This window comes from Lepidochelys kempii, chromosome 7 (genome assembly GCF_965140265.1).
Source record: "Lepidochelys kempii isolate rLepKem1 chromosome 7, rLepKem1.hap2, whole genome shotgun sequence".
Taxonomy (NCBI): domain Eukaryota; kingdom Metazoa; phylum Chordata; order Testudines; family Cheloniidae; genus Lepidochelys; species Lepidochelys kempii.
This window is the reverse complement of record NC_133262.1, coordinates 28,674,563-28,694,044: the sequence shown is the minus strand read 5'-3', so window position 1 is coordinate 28,694,044 and position 19,482 is coordinate 28,674,563. Positions and strand designations below refer to the sequence as shown.

The following is a 19,482-nucleotide window of genomic DNA, read 5'->3' as shown; positions in this document are numbered from 1 at the left end:
AGAAGGCATTTTTAGCCACCTTTTAACAGGGCCTCTGGTTTTCACCATTTATTTGCAAACCACCTAGCAGGTATTTTTGGGATCTTTACTAGACCCCAAAGTAGCAATTTTCAGGCATTTATTGATATGAAACAGGACTATTCTTGATCTCAGCACTCACAGTGTGATGATTTAATTTAGGCTGTAGACATCAACACTGGGCTTGGAAGGAAACTCCAGTGTTCAAATTATAGAGTGGTTTTCTTGTCTACAGATATTTACCATTAAGTTTTTAATGATATTCATTTAAAACCTGAAGCCCTATTTGTAAAGCAAGAACAGTTTAGTCAAGAAGTCACACAGCAAAACTTTTATTTTCCATTTCTACATTTCCCATGCATGTTAGGATTCATAAGACAGTTTACAGTAGAACTTACATCAGAATACACTTTTGCTAGCGACACTTTTCTCCCGCCCCTGTAATACTCTCTTATTTCAATTTGAAGTAAGTTAGACACATGCAAACACACTAGCAAAATGCAAAGTAAAGATTAGTGTCCATCCCTTAAGTAAGTACTCACAAACAGGGAACCAAAATAATTAGGTTTAAACCATGATTCAAACATATATTAGTAAATATTTATACATGAGTTAATCATTAAACCTTACATGCTCATTTAAAGTTTTCATTCTTTTAATTGTATTAACTTTATACTTAACCATATTTCTATGAACTCTCGGTCTTGGGAAAAAAGGTTTTAAGCAACCTAGAATGGTGAGCATGTGAAAAAAAATAAAAAATGTATAAAAATATAAGAAGTCAACTCCAAAAATATGCTTGTAGAACTACTGGTTAATTAAATGCTTTTTTAATTATAGAAAATAATCCAAGATGAGATTGATTTCCAGTATCCGATGTACAGTCTCAAACCAGCGTACAGAATTTTGTTTAATCAGATGAAATATGATGGTCTATTATTGTAGTCATTTTTAATTTTATTAGAATACAGAGAGCTCCACCAGTGCTAAATTACATTAAAACCCAAGGCACTGTTTATTAGGTCTGAGTCTTTAGAAAAGAAGTTATTTAAATTACTATTAAGAGAAAAATATGGCAAATAATATCTTTACTTTATTCATCAGAATACACTTCCAGATTCCATTCAGAATGGACATCCAATTTTGAATTTTAAAAACACAGTGTGGTTTGTAAACTTCATTGCCAGCTGGCTTTTATAGAAGGGCCACCACACTTTTGAACCTGTTTCCATTAAACAAGAGATTACAAGGAATTAGGTTCTGTATCTTGGGCTTTTGGGGTGAAATCCTGGCTCTGTTGATGGGATCAGGTTTTCAGTCTTGATATGTATGTAAATTGCTACACACTTCAGCTAAAAAGGGCTTAATTAAAAAGAACAATAATGCCAAAAAAGAAAGAATGAATGCCAAAACTAAAAAAGGATAATTCTAATGTAGCAAGATCTGTTCATATCCCAAGTTGTGAAACGTAACAGCTTCTAAAGAAATCCCTGCAGCTTCCACTTTTAAGAGTCTTATCAAATCTCACAAGGAAACCATTGTTTCAAGAACTGCAGAAGTTCACCCTTTAGTTTTTTCCTCAAACACCGTATCTCCTAACAGTTAAGATTCTATAAGCTTTGGCCAATCAACTGCTGGCATTAATAAAAGGACCATCTTCTTCTCTGTGCAAAACCAACGAAGATGCAGCGCCAAATATGGCAGCTCGGCCTTCACAATTAGCTAAGCCAAATGCACCAGCTGGAAAAAAAAAATTCATGCAGAAGCTCACCTGACCAAAATAAAATAAAATAAAATAATAAAAAAGAGAGTCACCTTCATCATTATGTGTGATTGGCTTAGAGTCCCATATTAACGAGGCTCAATTTTAAGGAAGCTGGCAGGATTCATTTGCAAGCATTGCACTCTTATCACTGTGGGTATGTCTACACTACGGAATAAGGTCGAATTTATAGAAGTCGGTTTTTTAGAAATCGGTTTTATATATTCGAGTGTGTGTGTCCCCACAGAAAATGCTCTAAGTGCATTAACTCGGCGGAGCGCTTCCACAGTACCGAGGCTAGAGTCGACTTCCAGAGCGTTGCACTGTGGATAGCTATCCCACAGTTCCCGCAGTCTCCGCTGCCCATTGGAATTCTGGGTTGAGATCCCAATGCCTGATGGGGCTAAACATTGTCGCGGGTGGTTCTGGGTACATATCGTCAGGCCCCTGTTCCCTCCCTCCCTCTGTGAAAGCAAGGGCAGACAATCGTTTCGCGCCTTTTTTCCTGAGTTACCTGTGCAGACGCCATACCACGGCAAGCATGCAGCCCGCTCAGGTAACCGTCACCGTATGTCTCCTGGGTGCTGGCAGATGCGCTACGGCTTTGCTACACAGTAGCAGCAACCCCTTGCCTTGTGGCAGCAGACGGTACAGTACGACTGGTAGCCGTCATCGTCATGTCCGAGGTGCTCCTGGCCACGTTGGACAGACATGGGCGCAGGGATTTAATTTAGAGTGACTTGACCAGGTCATTCTCTTTAGTCCTGCAGTCAGTCCTATTGAACCGTCTTATGGTGAGCAGGCAGGCGATACGGATTGCTAGCAGTCGTACTGTACCATCTTCTGCCGGGCAGGCAAGAGATGAGGATTGCTAGCAGTCGTATTGTACCATCTTCTGCCAGGCAGGCAAGAGATGAGGATGGCTAGCAGTCGTACTGTACCATCTTCTGCCGAGCAGCCATGAGATGTGGATGGCATGCAGTCCTTCTGCACCGTCTGCTGCCAGCCAAAGATGTAAAAGATAGATGGAGTGGATCAAATCAAGAAATAGACCAGATTTGTTCTGTATTCATTTGCTTCCCCCCCTCCCCCGTCTAGGGGACTCATTCTTCTAGATCACACTGCAGTCACTCACAGAGGTGCAGCGAGGTAAATCTAGCCATGTATCAATCAGAGGCCAGGCTAACCTCCTGGTTCCAATAAGAACAATAACTTAGGTGCACCATTTCTTATTGGAACCCTCCGTGAAGTCCTGCCTGAAATACTCCTTGATGTAAAGACACCCCCTTTGTTGATTTTAGCTCCCTGAAGCCAACCCTGTAAGCCGTGTCGTCAGTCGCCCCTCCCTCCGTCAGAGCAATGGCAGACAATCGTTCCGCGCCTTTTTTCTGTGCGGACGCCATACCAAGGCAAGCATGGAGGCCGCTCAGCTCACTTTGGCAATTAGGAGCACATTAAACACCACACGCATTATCCAGCAGTATATGCAGCACCAGAACCTGGCAAAGCGATACCGGGCAAGGAGGCGACGTCAGCGCGGTCACGTGAGTGATCAGGACATGGACACAGATTTCTCTGAAAGCATGGGCCCTGCCAATGCATGCATCATGGTGCTAATGGGGCAGGTTCATGCTGTGGAACGCCGATTCTGGGCTCGGGAAACAAGCACAGACTGGTGGGACCGCATAGTGTTGCAGGTCTGGGATGATTCCCAGTGGCTGCGAAACTTTCGCATGCGTAGGGGCACTTTCATGGAACTTTGTGACTTGCTTTCCCCTGCCCTGAAGCGCATGAATACCAAGATGAGAGCAGCCCTCACAGTTGAGAAGCGAGTGGCGATAGCCCTGTGGAAGCTTGCAATGCCAGACAGCTACCGGTCAGTTGGGAATCAATTTGGAGTGGGCAAATCTACTGTGGGGGCTGCTGTGATGCAAGTAGCCCATGCAATCAAATATCTGCTAATATCAAGGGTAGTGACCCTAGGAAATGTGCAGGTCATAGTGGATGGCTTTGCTGCAATGGGATTCCCTAACTGTGGTGGGGCCATAGACGGAACCCATATCCCTATCTTGGCACCGGAGCACCAAGCCGCCGAGTACATAAACCACAAGGGGTACTTTTCGATAGTGCTGCAAGCTCTGGTGGATCACAAGGGACGTTTCACCAACATCAACGTGGGATGGCTGGGAAAGGTGCATGACGCTCGCATCTTCAGGAACTCTGGTCTGTTTCAAAAGCTGCAGGAAGGGACTTTATTTCCAGACCAGAAAATAACTGTTGGGGATGTTGCAATGCCTATATGTATCCTTGGGGACTCAGCCTACCCCTTAATGCCATGGCTCATGAAGCCGTAAACAGGCAGCCTGGACAGTAGTCAGGAGCTGTTCAACTACAGGCTGAGCAAGTGCAGAATGGTGGTAGAATGTGCATTTGGACGTTTAAAGGCGCGCTGGCGCAGTTTACTGACTCGCTTAGACCTCAGCGAAACCAATATTCCCACTGTTATTACTGCTTGCTGTGTGCTCCACAATATCTGTGAGAATAAGGGGGAGACGTTTATGGCGGGGTGGGAGGTTGAGGCAAATCGCCTGGCTGCTGGTTACGCGCAGCCAGACACCAGGGCGGTTAGAAGAGCACAGGAGGGCGTGGTACGCTTCAGAGAAGCTTTGAAAACCAGTTTCATGACTGGCCAGGCTACGGTGTGAAAGTTCTGTTTGTTTCTCCTTGATGAAACCCCCCGCCCCTTGGTTCACTCTACTTCCCTGTAAGCTAACCACCCGCCCCTCCTCCCTTCAATCACCGCTTGCAGAGGCAATAAAGTCATTGTTGCTTCACATTCATGCATTCTTTATTCATTCATCACACAAATAGGGGGATGACTACCAAGGTAGCCCAGGAGGGGTGGTGGAGGAGGGAAGGAAAATGCCACACAGCATTTTAAGCACAGCACATTAAAAGTTTACAACTTTAAAATTTATTGAATGACAGCCTTCTTTTTTTGGGGCAATCCTCTGTGGTGGAGTGGCTGGTTGGCCGGAGGCCCCCCCCCGCATTCTTGGGCGTCTGGGTGTGGAGGCTATGGAATTTGGGGAGGAGGGCGGTTGGTTACAGAGGGGCTGCAGTGGCAGTCTGTGCTCCAGCTGCCTTTGCTGCAGCTCAGCCATACACTGGAGCATACTGGTTTGGTCCGCCAGCAGCCTCAGCATTGAATCCTGCCTCCTCTCATCACGCTGCTGCCACATTTGAGCTTCAGCCCTCTCTTCAGCCTGCCACCTCTCCTCCCGGTCATTTTGTGGTTTCCTGCACTCTGACATTATTTGCCTCCACACATTTGTCTGTGCTCTGTCTGTGTGGGAGGACAGCATGAGCTCGGAGAAAATTTCATCGCGAGTGCGTTTTTTTTTCTTTCTAAGCTTCACTAGGCTCTGGGAAGGAGAAGATCCTGTGATCATTGAAACACATGCAGCTGGTGGAGAAAAAAAAAGGGACAGCGGTATTTAAAAAGACACATTTTATAAAACAGTGGCTACACTCTTTCACGGTAAACCTTGCTGTTAACATTACATACATAGCACATGTGCTTTCGTTACAAGGTCGCATTTTGCCTCCCCCCACTGTGTGGCTACCCCCTCAACCTTCCCCCCTCCCTGTGGCTAACAGCGGGGAACATTTCTGTTTAGCCACAGGCAAACAGCCCAGCAGGAATGGGCTCCTCTGAGTGTCCCCTGAAGAAAAGCACTCTACTTCAACCAGGTGACCATGAATTATATCTCACTCTCCTGAGGATAACACAGAGAGATAAAGAACGGATGTTGTTTGAATGCCAGCAAACATACACTGCAATGCTTTGTTCTACAATGATTCCTGAGTACGTGTTACTGGCCTGGAGTGGTAAAGTGTCCTACCATGAAGGACGCAATAAGGCTGCCCTCCCCGGAAACCTTTTGCAAAGGCTTTAGGCGTACAGCTAGGAGAACCGCGAATGCCAGGGCAAAGTAATCCTTTCACATGCTTGCTTTTAAACCATGTATAGTATTTTAAAAGGTACACTCACCAGAGGTCCCTTCTCCGCCTGCTGGGTCCAGGAGACAGCGTTGGGTAGGTTCGGGGGGTACTGGCTCCAGGTCCAGGGTGAGAAACAGTTTCTGGCTGTCGGGAAAACCGGTTTCTCCGCTTGCTTGCTGTGAGCTATCTTCTTCGTCCCCAAAACCTGCTTCCGTATTGCCTCCATCTCCATTGAAGGAGTCAAATACGGCTGGGGTAGTGGTGGCTGAACCCCCTAAAATGGCATGCAGCTCATCATAGAAGCGGCATGTTTGGGGCACTGCTTCGGGTCCCTGTTATGGCCTCTGTCCTTCATGCCCTGGGAGATTTTGACAAAGGTTTTGGCATTTCGAAAACTGGAACAGAGTTCTGATAGCACGGATTCCTCTCCCCAAACAGTGATCAGATCCCGTACCTCCCGTTCGGTCCATGCTGGAGCTCTTTTGCGATTCTGGGACTCCATCATGGTCACCTGTGCTGATGAGCTCTGCATGGTCACCTGCAGCTTGCCACGCTGGCCAAACAGGAAATGAGATTTAAAAGTTCGCGGTTCTTTTCCTGTCTACCTGGCCAGTGTATCTGAGTTGAGAGTGCTGTCCAGAGCGGTCACAATGGAGCACTCTGGGCTAGCTCCCGGAGGCCAATACCATTGAATTGTGTCCACAGTACCCTAAATTCGAGCCAGCAATGTCGATTTAAGCGCTAATCCACTTGTCAGGGGTGGAGTAAGGAAATTGATTTTAAGAGCCCTTTAAGTCGAAATAAAGGGCTTCATTGTGTGGACGGGTGCAGGTTTACATCGATTTAACGCTGCTAAATTCGACCTAAAGTCCTAGTGTAGACCAGGGCTGTGAAGCAACAAGACTGCCATCAACACAGTTGTGCAAGACGATTTATTAAAACAAGGAATAGAAACACATAATCCCAGACATCTGTAACTATGGACACTCTTGGGTGATGAACAGGAGCAACAATCTTAATTCTGAATTACCTAAATTTTGTAGTTTTTGTTAACTGAAATACTGATTTTATATTTATTAATCTATTTTGATTCCCAAATATAATTGCAGTGGATTAACAGGAGAATTAAAACAAAACCACTCTTTGCCCATAAACTTCATTTTTTCACTGGAACAGCCTTAGCACCTCTAAATTTCACATACAATCATCTTGCAGGATCAGGTTTCCAGATCCTTTAGTCCTCATTCAGACAAAGCTCCCATTGTCTTCAATGAGAGTTTTTTTATGAGAAAACACTGCAGTAACTAGTTAATATAGCTACCACCTCACAACACTGCTTGCAACACAGGTCATAGTTCACAAAGTCACTTCCTTCAAGGAAGTCCACAAGTTCTCTTTTGTTCTTAACTGCTTTAATTTCAAGCATTTCCTGTATTTTTTCTTAATCCTATTGCTCACAAATCATCTTTTAAAACCAAATATTAACATCCTTAAAAGAGTTAAATGTAAAATGTGACTCAGACATACAGTCTTTCTTTGCAATAAGAATGTAATCAAAAGTATTTGTATGCAGTGTTGTTGTAGCCTTGTGGGTCCTAGGATATTAGAGAGACAAGGTGGGTGAGGTAGTATCTTTTATTGGACCAACTTCTGTTGGTGAGAGAAAGCTTGTGTCTCTCACCAACAGAAGTTGGTCCCATAATAGATTCTACCTCACCCACCTTGTCTTTCAAATGTAGTTGACAATCATGCCACTAAAGGCCATTCTGTTCTATTTACTTTCTCACCCTGAGAGCCATATCCTTACTTGCCTTCTTCAGGTAATCAAGATTTCAATAGATGTGTGCAGATACTTGGCTGTGTGAGTTTGATTTGACTCCCTAACGCTATCAGAGTGTTCTTGAAACTTTGCTCTCTTTCTTTCTATTAAATGCATTGTTCTGTCACCATCCTGGTAATCAAGTCTCAATGATTATGTATAAATAAAATCTCAAGGAAATCTTTCTACAGTTACTCTTATATTTAAAAATAAGTAAACAATAGTAAACCATTCCATTCCCACTTCTAAGGATAATAATCAGATATTGTTTCAAAACTGTGAGGGGCCCGGATCCTCCTGCACTTAAAGTCAATGGGAGTTTTACCACTGAATTGAAGGGGAGCAGAAGAGACTTGCGGTATTATATACCTACACATAACACGGAAATAATTACATCTGTGGGAAAGCGATGACACTTATTATGCTTACTAACATGAAATACAGAATGAAACCCCATATATTTAGTGGGTCTTCTGCCACTTTTGCTAAGCATACTTTTGTGTAGTTGTCTAACACAATCCCAAATGTTGTAGCTTAAAAACAAATTAATAATTAAAGAGGAACTGGTGAGCATTCTGCACTCAAAACTCACTACCCAGACTGGACCAGACCAAACCAAACATCTGAAATTAAGGATCTATTCCGGTAACAGACTGAGAGTCCTCAACTTCCATTGACTTGGCAGCTAAAAGGAAAAAGCCAAAAAGTATCTTCTCGGTGTGTATCTGGAGTGATAGAAAGCAACCCTACACTTGCAATTTTTAATACAACTCTCTCAGAAACAAAAGGTAAAAAACTGCTTATGTCAGAAACACAGTGAAAGATGTTCGCAAATTGAGAGACAGCTTTAAAATATTTTGTAGTAGAGTAGCCTTTCCCATTAAAGCCTTAGTATGCAGTGATTATTTGTCCAATTCTTCTTTTTGAAAAGATGCATTTGCAGCCACATTTAAAAAAAAGAGTAAACAAAATTTAAATAGCAAAAAGATGGAATACAAAAAGGCAGCGTTCCACAATGAAAAGCTTACGTGATGACTGGCAAAAACTCTGGCTTTAATTTTATATAAATAAATATGGATAGTATTTTTGCATACATACAGCACAATCAAAGCAAGGCCAAATCTGGAACCGGCAAACTTCAGAGCCTGAACTAAATCCTGTCCAGAGGCCTAAATTAACTGCCCATTTGAGACTGCAGGCATTTTGCAGATAATCCCATTTGGGCTAACTTGAAATTCTGTGGAGAATTAGTTCCAACAGACAGGCACAAAATGAAAAAGAAAAGATTTGGCCCTAGGCATAAATTCTTTGGTTTTTAGTTCTGTATTAACTTAACATTCCTGGTATTTCTTTCCAGTCATAGTATATTTACTAGTACAGTGAACCTATACACACTTTGTTAACAATCAGATTTCCCCCAAAGGGTCATAATTAAACTGTCAAAATGTTAAGTGCACGCTTTCTCAATGTGAATCCTGTCCAATCTTGCATCATCAAAGCTGAATCCATGACTAAAAGAGGCAGCACTCCATAGAGACAAAGTGTAAATCACTCCCTCCCTCAAAACAAACAGAAATACCGCCCCACCCCTTCCTGGACCCACTACATCCACTCACACCCCATGGCGATACAAGTAGCACATTCAGAAGCAAGGGAACATACTTCCCTGATATTTAAGTTATCTACCTGGGTGATCAATAAACTGCCAAGTTTTTGAAGCAACATCCCCAACATGAAAGGTTTTTTATCGCTATCTTCATCACACACATGCACTCCCTATATACCCATCTCCCATCAACATCCATTCCCCCCACAGCTTGCCTCTAAACCTTTGCATATACCCCAATACCGTACAACCTTCCACCCAAAACTGCACATCCACAACCCTGCATGAACCTCTAATCCACATGTAAACACAGTGCTTAATTTGTAATGAAGGAAATCCGGGGGTTCAAGCAATTCATTTACATTCATAACTGATGCAGTAAGCCCAGAGGTGCCAGGGCTATGAATCGCCAAGCTGAGATTGCCAGGGTTCAGCCCTGGCACAAATTAAGCACCATGTAAACATATATCCCCACCCACACATACATACTACAGAACTTAATACAAGCAGAAGAACTAACGTGAATTAGGTTTTGCACTGGGTCTTTTGATATGTGCTAAAAATGGTCCCATACAAATTCTCAAATGCTACATTTTGCACCTACAGAAAGGGCTTCACTGAGCTGAACCAACGAGTTCACTTGATACTCACAGTGATTCTAATATAATAAGCTTTGCTCATGGCAAGCTTGGGAAATACAACTGCTTCAAAACTCCAGATCTCCTGATGATGAAAATTCTCTCAGTTCTGCCCACCCCATATTGTGTATTTGCTCCCAGGACAGGAGCATGCTGCTCTCAGAAATAGCATGCAGCACTGCATGGCTTACACATGGCTCAGCAGTCACCTGCTGCAGATTTTGTAATTCAGTCAAGTGGCAAATCAAGGGGCAAATTCTGCTTTCAGCTACTCCAGTGAGACCGTACTGAACTCAAATCCAGAAACTGTAATGGCCAGTGCACAGATATACCAGAGGGCAGAATCTGGCCTGCTTCATTTCACTGGCCAGGTGACCTGCAGATTGGGAAAGTGGGAGAACAGAGGAAGAGAGAAGCGAGGTGCTAGGATGACTGACGCAAGGGGCAGAAGGAGGGGGCCAGGGAAAAATTACACACAAGGCCTGAGACTGGGGGCAGTGATAGAGGCTGAGTAGGGGGCAGTCTGCACGAGGAGACAGAGGTAGGGGGACTGCAGAGGGGCAGTCTGCACGAAGAGGTCAGCAGGGGGGCAGTTTGCACGAGGTCGCGGAGCTGAGGGTCGGTAAGGGGTCAGTTTGCACGAGGTCGTGGAGCGGAAGGGTTGGTAAGGGGTCAGTCTGCACGAGGTCGCAGAGCGGAAGGGTCGGTAAGGGGTCAGTCTGCACGAGGGGGCAGCGGGCGGGGCGCCAGGCTGCACGAGGTCGCAGAGCGGAAGGGTCGGTAAGGGGGCAGGTTGCACGAGGGGGCAGCGGGGGGGGCGCGGGCGCCAGGCTGCACGAGGTCGCGGAGCGGAAGGGTCGGTAAGGGGGCGGTTTGCACGAGGTCGCAGAGCTGAGGGTCGGTAAGGGGGCAGGTTGCACGAGGGAGCAGAGCGGAAGGGTCGGTAAGGGGGCGGTTTGCACGAGGGGGCAGCGGGGGGGGGGGCGCCAGGCTGCACGAGGGAGCAGAGCTGGGGGTCGGGGCACGGCAGGGGGTCGGGACGGGGCAGCGTGTAGGGGCGGGAGGAGCGGGGTGCGCGGGGATGTGTGGGGCTGCAGCGTGTAGAGGTGGGAGGAGCGGGGTGCGCGGGGATGTGTGGGGCGGCAGCGTGTAGGGGCGGGAGGAGCGGGGTGCGCGGGGATGTGTGGGGCGGCAGCGTGTAGGGGCGGGAGGAGCGGGGTGCGCGGGGATGTGTGGGGCTGCAGCGTGTAGAGGTGGGAGGAGCGGGGTGCGCGGGGATGTGTGGGGCGGCAGCCAGGCCCCAGTTCCGGACTCACCCGGAGCCGGCGGCGGTGGTGGCCCGGATGGAGCTGATGCGCAGCCGGTTGGCCGCGTCCTTCAGGGCCTGCAGCGCCTGTTGGTCGGGCTTGTGATAAGCCTCCATGGAGCAGCGGCGGGTCGGGCCTGGGCTCGGAGCAGAGTGAGGGACAAGCCGCGCCGCCTGCCGACTCGGAGCGAGGCAGACCCAGCCCGCCGCGGGGCCTCCCACAGGCGGGGCCAGCCCGCCCGGAACCGCCCCCGCCCGCCGAGGGGGTGAGCTGGGCGGCGGCGGCGGGGCGGGTGGTTGCCATGGGGATGAGGGGGCTGGGGATGGTGCACAGCGGGGGGTGTAGCCGCCGGGGTTGTGGGGCTGGGGGGGGGCAGGGTCCGGTTCCGGGGAACTGCCAGGCCAGCAGAGGATCTCATCCCGCTTAGCTTCCCCCTTCGCGGGAGAAGTGGCTGCTTTCTGCCCGTGCAGCGTGACACAGCGGCTTTCCTCGGGGCAGCGGCGCCGCCCCTCTGGCTGCCTCTCCGCTCTCTGGGCCAGGCTCTGCGGCAAGCGCGGGCGAGGCACGCTCGCCATGGCGCGTGTAGCGCACCCCGGCAGGGATGGCGGCGCGGATCCTGCAGCCTCCCCTGCGGGGAGGAGCCCTTGGGGAAGGGGGTAGAATGGCAGGATCCGCCCGGTCCCCCCCTAGGACGGGCCCAGCTTCGATCTCCTCTAACCACCACGTAAAATAAAACGGATCTATAATCCACTCAATGAATACAAAAGCATCCTTGGGAATCTTAGATCTAACAAGGGGACTGGGTCCAAGCTCCCCCACTATTTTTGAAGATAAAAAAAATGGAGGAATTTATTTATATCTTTTGGATAAAAGATTAGCTGAATTAATTCCTTTCTGCGTAGTAACTTCAAAGCTGTTATTTATTAGACTTAGCTAAGGGAATACACGTTTTTACAGACACCCACCCACCCACCCACCCAGCACTGCTGCCTTTCACATGGCATTGCAATTTGTCATACACCACAGTTGCCAACTTTCATGCCATAAATGAGCACCCCAACTTTCACCATAAGCCAAAAAATCAAGCTAATCCCATTTCAAAACAAGCCAATCCCTAAGAACTCCAACACTCTATGTGTAACTAGATCCCCTGGCCTGCAGTCTGGGACTGTGGTGCGCCCGCTATGCACCCCCTTACTCTCCCCCCCCCCGTGCCCTCTGCTTGCTGGGAGCTGATCAAAAAAAAAAAAGTAGTAAAAAGCTACAACAAGCAACTAGCTACATGCCAAATACTAGCCAAAAAGCAACTCAGAAGCCAATTAAGCCAAAAACAAGCCCAATTTCTGCTTTTTTTTTTTTTCCACTGGTTTGGCATGTGTGTCATACACTTCACTGTCCCACCTGTGGTCCACCACCAGTGCATTTCAACAGACTTCCCAAATTGTTCACCAGCCAGTGGCAGGTTTAAGATTTGAGATAAGAGAGAGATGTTTTAGGTACCTATATGACTACATGCATGTCACAGGAAATCAGCCTGTGGATCTCTCTAGAAGATAGAGATGGGCCTGATTCGCAAAGTTTTCAGACCTGGGTCCAAATTTCTCCCAAGTTTTGTGGGTTGATTTTCTGCTTGCTAATGTTGTGGCTGGTCTGTATCTCAAACATCTGACGTTCCACAACTATTTGGTTAGCAGGAGTTGATGTAGGCCTAAATATAGTAGAAAGACAAGTTATATTAATATTAACATGCATCTTTGGTATTTACAATATATGGGCTCCATTACCATAGCATCTGGATATATCAGTCTTTCATATATTTATCTCCACAACACCCCTGTGACGCTGGGCAGTGATATTCCCATTTGACAGATGAGGGGAATGGAGGCACCGAGAAATTAAGTGACTTGCTCAAGGTCACAAAGGTAATCAGTGGTGGAGGAGGGAATTGAACTCTGGTCATCTGACAGACTAGCACTCTAACCATTGGGCCATATTAAAATCTATTTTCATTTGTTTAATGGATAAATAAATAAAAGACATTGAATAAGTCCTCTGCATAATTTCAACTGATACTGCCTCATTCCTGAATTTGGTTTAGACATGGATGTATAGGAATTTCAGAATATAACCAGAGTGGGAAAAATATTGAGGAGCAATTCTTCAGCTTGTACAAATTGTCAGATCTCCATTGAAGTGCCTGTAAGTTTACTTTAAAACTTAGTTTTAACCCAAACATCTTTTGTTAGTTTATATTAGGATCAAATTCTTTCACTGGTTTTCTTGGGCCAAACTTATACTTCTGTCTTCTTAGCTTTAGCTTATTCTTTTGACTCTCTGTATTCATTACAAAAGTTAACCATCCTACTACAAAACTAAATGCCCCCGAATAATAGTTTTGCAGCTCTAAAAGGCCCAGCCCAACATCAGCACAAAATAAAGCTATTGTAGGATTTTTCTTACTCCAGACTATTCAAATTACATCCCCTAGATTTTAAAAAAGCTACCATAAGTTCTTGACAAATACTGGACATCATTGCCAGAAGTCCATCTTCACTAAATAGATTTTCTCTAAGAATTGCAAGGATGAAGGGAATGTTTGCAGTGTTCTTGTGGCTGAGTTGGTCCCAGGATATCAGAGACACAACGTGCATAAGATAATATCTTTTAATGGATCAACTTCTGTTGGTGAAAGAGACAAGCTTTTGAGCTACACAGAGCTCTTCTTGTGGTCATAGGGGAAGTCTCATAAATTTATCAAAACTATGGACTTTGTTGAACAGTGCCATAACTGTATTTAAATCAATGATAAAGCAAACCGTAGAAAAAGAGAGAGAGAACAGAAAAATATATAGAAGAAAAATGCATTCTTCTGGGGATGGGAAGTTTAAGGTCAGAGAAGAGAGTTTAGACTGAAGATGGACAGAATTTAACCAGCTTCTCACTTACAAATAAGTCAATAGTTACCACAGTCACAGTTCTGGGCAACTGCACCTGTATTCCTCCTCTGTGGTTCAGCAGGGGCACCCACTTTTAGGCTCATGGCTCCCCCGCCATCACCTCTCTCTCGGTCACAGATCTGTATCTCTGTCCGTCATGACTAGGGATTTTTCAGGCAGATTTATTCTTAAGGTGAAAGCATTGCACAAAATAAAGTATTGAAACAATAAAGGAGCCTACGTCCGTGCTAATAAGCTTATCACCCCACCACCAAAAAAAGCTGTGGTAGGAGTCAGTCCATCAGTCCCCACACGGGTTTTTCTATGGTTACAAGTTCATTACACCTTTTGCTTAGAACAAGAACACCTATGCATAGGTTAGCCTTTCCTTTACATAGCCTGGGTCTTTGATATGCAGAGACTGTGAATAGGTAATCAGCCAGATAATGGCTCTGTCTTCAGGACATAGCTTCCAAAATGTGGGTCCAAAGGTGGGAATTTGCATTCCCCCTCCCTTTCTCCTAGGAAACTCACTTTACTTTGTTAGACCTGAAAGTGTCTTCTTGTCTGGCACATTGTTTAAAATTCTTTGAAGCATCAGGTTATGCAAGAACTCAGCCTTTTGAGGCATTGCTCTGAAGAAGGGACCTTTGATCTGGCTGATTACCTACTCACAGACGTTTCAAAGACCCAAAGTGGATAAAGGAGCGACTAAGCCCTGGTCTACACTAGGAGTTGAGGTTGAATTTAGCTGCATTAAATCGATTTAACCCTGCACCCGTCCACACGATGAAGCCCTTTTTTTCGACTTAAAGGGCTCTTAAAATCTATTTCCTTACTCCACCCCGACAAGGGGATTAGCGTTTAAAATCAGCCTTGCCGGGTCAAATTTGGGGTACTGTGGATGCAATTAGACGGTATTGGCCTCTGGGAGCTATCCCAGAGTGCTCCATTGTGACCGCTCTGGACAGCGCTCTCAACTCAGATGCACTGGCCAGGTAGACAAGAAAAGGCCCGCACACTTTTGAATTTCAATTTCCTATTAGCATGGTCACCTTCAGCTTGCCACGCTGGCCAGAGCTCATCAGCAGAGGTGACCATGATGGAGTCCCAGAATCGCAAAAGAGCTCCAGCATGGACCAAACGGGAGGTACGGGATCTGATTGCTGTACGGAGAGAGGAATCTGTGCTATCAGAACTCTGTTCCAGTTTTCGAAATGCCAAAACATTTGTCAAAATCTCCCTGGGCATGAAGGACAGAGGCCATAACAGACACCCAAAGCAGTGCCGCGTGAAACTTAAGGAGCTGAGGCAAGCCTACCAGAAAACCAGTGAGGCAAATGGCCGCTCTAGGTCAGAGCCCCAAACATGCTGCTTCTATGATGAGCTGCATGCCATTTTAGGGGGTTCAGCCACCACTACCCCAGCCGTGTTGTTTGACTCCTTCAATGGAAATGGAGGCAACACAGAAGCAGTTTTTGGGGATGAGGAAGATAATGATGATGAAGTTGTAGATAGCTCACAGCAAGCAAGCGGAGAAACTGGGTTTCCCGACAGCCAGGGACTGTTTCTCACCCTGGACCTGGAGCCAGTACCCCCCAAATCCACCCACGACTGCCTCCCCGACCCGCCAGGCGGAGAAGGGACCTCTGGTGAGTGTACCTGTTAAAATACTATACCTGGTTTAAAAGCAAGCATGTTTAATGATTAATTTGCCCTGGCATTTGTGGCTCTCCTGGATGTACTCCCAAAGCCTTTTCAAAAGGTTTCTGGGGAGGGCAGCCTTATTCCATCCACCATGGTAGGACACTTTACCACACCAGGCCAGTAGCACGTACTCGGGAATCATTGTAGAACAAAGCATCGCAGTGTATGTTTGCTGGCATTCAAACAACATCCGTTCTTTATCTCTCTGTGTTATCCTCAGGAGAGTGATATCATTCATGGTCACCTGGTTGAAATAGGGTGCTCTTCTTAAGGGGACATTCAGAGGTATCCGTTCCTGCTGGGCTGTTTGCCTGTGGCTGAACAGGAAGTGTTCCCCACTGTTAGCCACGGGGAGGGGGAGGGGCTAGCCACATGGTGGGGGGAGGCAAAATGCGACCTTGGAATGAAAGCACATGTGCGGTGTATGTAATGTTAACAGCAAGGTTTACCGTAAAAGAGTGTACCCATTGTTCTATAAAATGTGTCTTTTTAAATACTACTGTCCCTTTTTTTTTCCCTCCACCAGCTGCATGTGTTTCAAGGATCACAGGATCTTCTCCTTCCCAGAGGCTAGTGAAGATTAGAAGGCAAAAAAAAACACACTTGTGATGAAATGTTCTCTGAGCTCATGGTGTCCTCCCACACTGACAGAGCACAGACGAATGCGTGGAGGCAGACAATGTCAGAGTGCAGGAAAACACAAAATGACCGGGAGAAGAGGTGGTGGGCTGAGGAGAGTAAGTGGCGGGCTGAAGAGAGAGCTGAAGCTGAAAGGTGGCGGCAGCGTGATGAGAGGAGGTAGGATTCAATGCTGAGGCTGCTGGAGGATCAAACTAATGCGCTCCAGCGTATGGTTGAGTTGCAGGAAGGGCAGCAGGAGCACAGACCACCGCTACAGCCCCTGTGTAACCAACCACCTTCCTCACCAAGTTCCAGAGCCTCCTCACCCAGATGCCCAAGAACGCATTAGGGGGGCATCCGGCCACCCAGCAACTCCACCACAGAGGATTGCCCAAGCAACAAAAGGCTGGCATTCAATAAGTTTTAAACTTTTAAAGTGCTGTGTGGCCTTGTCCTTCCCTCCTCCACCACCCCTCCTGGTGCTTCCCTCCTCCACCACCCCTCCTGGGCTACCTTGGTAGTCATCCCCCTATTTGTGTGATGAATGAATAAAGAATGCATGAATGTGAAGCAACAATGACTTTATTGCCTCTGCAAGCGGTGATTGAAGGGAGGAGGGGCGGGTGGTTAGCTTACAGGGAAGTAGAGTGAACCAAGGGGCGGGGGGTTTCATCAAGGAGAAACAAACAGAACTTTCACACCATAGCCTGGCCCGTCATGAAACTGGTTTTCAAAGCTTCTCTGATGTGCACCACGCCCTCTTGTGCTCTTCTAACCGCCCTAGTGTCGGGCTGCGCGTAACCAGCAGCCAGGCGATTTGCCTCAACCTCCTACCCCCCCATAAACGTCTCCCCCTTACTCTCACAGATATTGTGGAGCACACAGCAAGCAGTAATAACAGTGGGAATATTGGTTTTGCTGAGGTCTAACCGAGTCAGTAAACTGCGCCAGCGCGCCTTTAAACGTCCAAATGCACATTCTATCACCATTCTGCACTTGCTCAGCCTGTAGTTGAACAGCTCCTGACTACTGTCCAGGCTGCCTGTTTACGGCTTCATGAGCCATGGCATTAAGGGGTAGGCTGGGTCCCCAAGGATACATATAGGCATTTCAACATCCCCAACGGTTATTTTCTGGTCTGGGAATAAAGTCCCTTCCTGCAGCTTTTGAAACAGACCAGAGTTCCTGAAGATGCGAGTGTCATGCACCTTTCCTGGCCATCCCTCGCTGATGTTGGTGAAACGTCCCTTGTGATCCACCAGTGCTTGCAGCACTATTGAAAAGTACCCCTTGTGGTTTATGTACTCGGCGGCTTGGTGCTCCGGTGCCAAGATAGGGATATGGGTTCCGTCTATGGCCCCACCACAGTTAGGGAATCCCATTGCAGCAAAGCCATCTACTATGACCTGCACATTTCCCAGGGTCACTACCCTTGATATTAGCAGATCTTTGATTGTGTTGGCTACTTGCATCACAGCAGTCCCCACAGTAGATTTGCCCACTCCAAATTGATTCCCGACTGACCGGTAGCTGTCTGGCGTTGCAAGCTTCCACAGGGCTATCGCCACTCGCTTCTCAACTGTGAGGGCTGCTCTCATCTTGGTATTCATGCGCTTCACGGCAGGAGAATGCAAGTCACAAAGTTCCATGAAAGTGCCCTTACACATGCGAAAGTTTCGCAGCCACTGGGAATCGTCCCAGACCTGCAACACTGTTCGGTCCCACCAGTCTGTGCTTGTTTCCCGGGCCCAGAATCTGCGTTCCACGGCATGAACCTGCCCCATTAGCACCATGATGCCTGCATTGCCAGGGCCCGTGCTTTGAGAGAAGTCCGTGTCCATGTCCTCATCACTCTCGTCACTGCGCTGACATCGCCTACTCGCCTGGTTTCTCTTTGCCAGGTTCTGGTGCTGCATATACTGCTGAATAATGCATGTGGTGTTTAATGTGCTCCTGATTCCCAAAGTGATCTGAGCGGGCTCCATGCTTGCCGTAGTATGGCGTCTGCACAGGTAACTCCGGAAAAAAGGCGCGAAACGATGGTCTGCCGTTGCTTTCACATAGGGAGGGAGGGAAGGAGGGCCTGATGACATGTACCTAGAACCACCCGCGACAATGTTTTTTGCCCCATCAGGCATTGGGATCTCAACCCAGAATTCCAATGGGCAGCGGAGACTGCGGGAACTGTGAGATAGCTACCCACAGTGCAACACTCTGGAAGTCAACGCTAGCCTCGGTACTGTGGAAGCACTCCACCGAGTTAATGCACTTAGAGCATTTTGTGTGGGACACACACAATCGACTATTTAAAAACGATTTCTAAAAAACTGACTTCTATAATTTCGACCTAATTTCGTAGTGTAGACATACAGATTCGCAAGAGTGCTTGCTCTGAGGGAAACCTGTTATTAACTTGTGACCACAGAAAATCCCCTGGTTGTGGTTTCGAGGACTGTTTACCAGCCAGAACCTTAATTAGAGTGAGGGAATGATCTCTGGTAAGTTTATTAGCATGCATGTAGATTCTTTTATTGCTTTCAATATGTTTTCTCTCAAAGACTTTTACCTTAAGAATAAATGTGATTGTTTATAGAGTGATGCAGTAACTTAACTGTGTAGCGGGCAATTATGCCGTTTACTATCCTTGAGGAGAAAAGCAAAGCTGGCCTGCTTAGACATTCTTACTTGCTGTGGGATTCAGTGTGTAGGCAGGGAAATGTGTAGCGTTGAAATACTCCATTCAGGAGGGGGAAGAGATGCAGGTCTCTACTCAGGAGAGGTGAGAACTAAAGGAGCCTGGAGCCTCTAGTAGGTGCCCTTGCTGGAACCACCGAGGTGGACTACAGGTGCAGTTGTCCTGAACTTTGACAACTGCTTTATAGTTTAGATTATAGAGCACAACCCAATCCACTGAAATTGTTGCATTCAGTGTTAAACAACGTCTTTTCTGAAGTGTGCCCATTTGCTACATCTTATCGCTTAATTGTGAGATACATGAAACTTTTACTGAAGCATCTGTCTATAAGGTGTATAAAAAACCCCCATAACCCTACGTTATCATGG

The 19,482-nt window shown here is 46.7% G+C and overlaps 2 protein-coding genes across 4 annotated transcripts in view; one reads left to right on the top strand and one right to left on the bottom strand.

Annotated features, from left to right (window-relative positions):
- TKT (transketolase) overlaps positions 1 to 11,384 on the bottom strand; it is a 45,820-nt gene extending 34,436 nt beyond the window's left edge. The window contains exon 1 of one of the 2 annotated variants that reach the window (XM_073351563.1): positions 11,165 to 11,384. In XM_073351563.1, coding sequence (XP_073207664.1) covers positions 11,165 to 11,271 — 107 coding nt within the window. In that variant the 5' untranslated portion in view covers positions 11,272 to 11,384. The remainder of the gene's footprint in view (positions 1 to 11,164) is intronic. The other variant, XM_073351562.1, reaches the window with a different exon arrangement.
- Positions 11,089 to 17,049, top strand: LOC140914227 (myb/SANT-like DNA-binding domain-containing protein 7). Of its 2 annotated transcripts, XM_073351567.1 has the most exons (3): positions 11,089 to 11,420; positions 15,138 to 15,743; positions 16,325 to 17,010. In XM_073351567.1, exons 2-3 carry the CDS (start codon positions 15,191 to 15,193, stop codon positions 16,405 to 16,407), a joined length of 636 nt encoding a protein of 211 aa, XP_073207668.1. In that variant the 5' UTR covers positions 11,089 to 11,420; positions 15,138 to 15,190; the 3' UTR covers positions 16,408 to 17,010. The 2 variants fall into 2 exon arrangements, 1 of the variants encoding a protein (XP_073207668.1); XR_012159823.1 differs by lacking the exon at positions 15,138 to 15,743 and having other exon boundaries at positions 16,325 to 17,049.
- Positions 17,050 to 19,482: the final 2,433 nt, after the last annotated feature.

Bases quoted from the DNA above. Each gene is read 5' to 3' on its own strand.
- LOC140914227 (XM_073351567.1), top strand. From the start codon at position 15,191: ATGATGGAGTCCCAGAATCGCAAAAGAGCTCCAGCATGGACCAAACGG. The intron at 15,744-16,324 runs GTGAGTGTACCT...TCCCTCCACCAG, and splicing joins AGGCGGAGAAGGGACCTCTG to CTGCATGTGTTTCAAGGATC.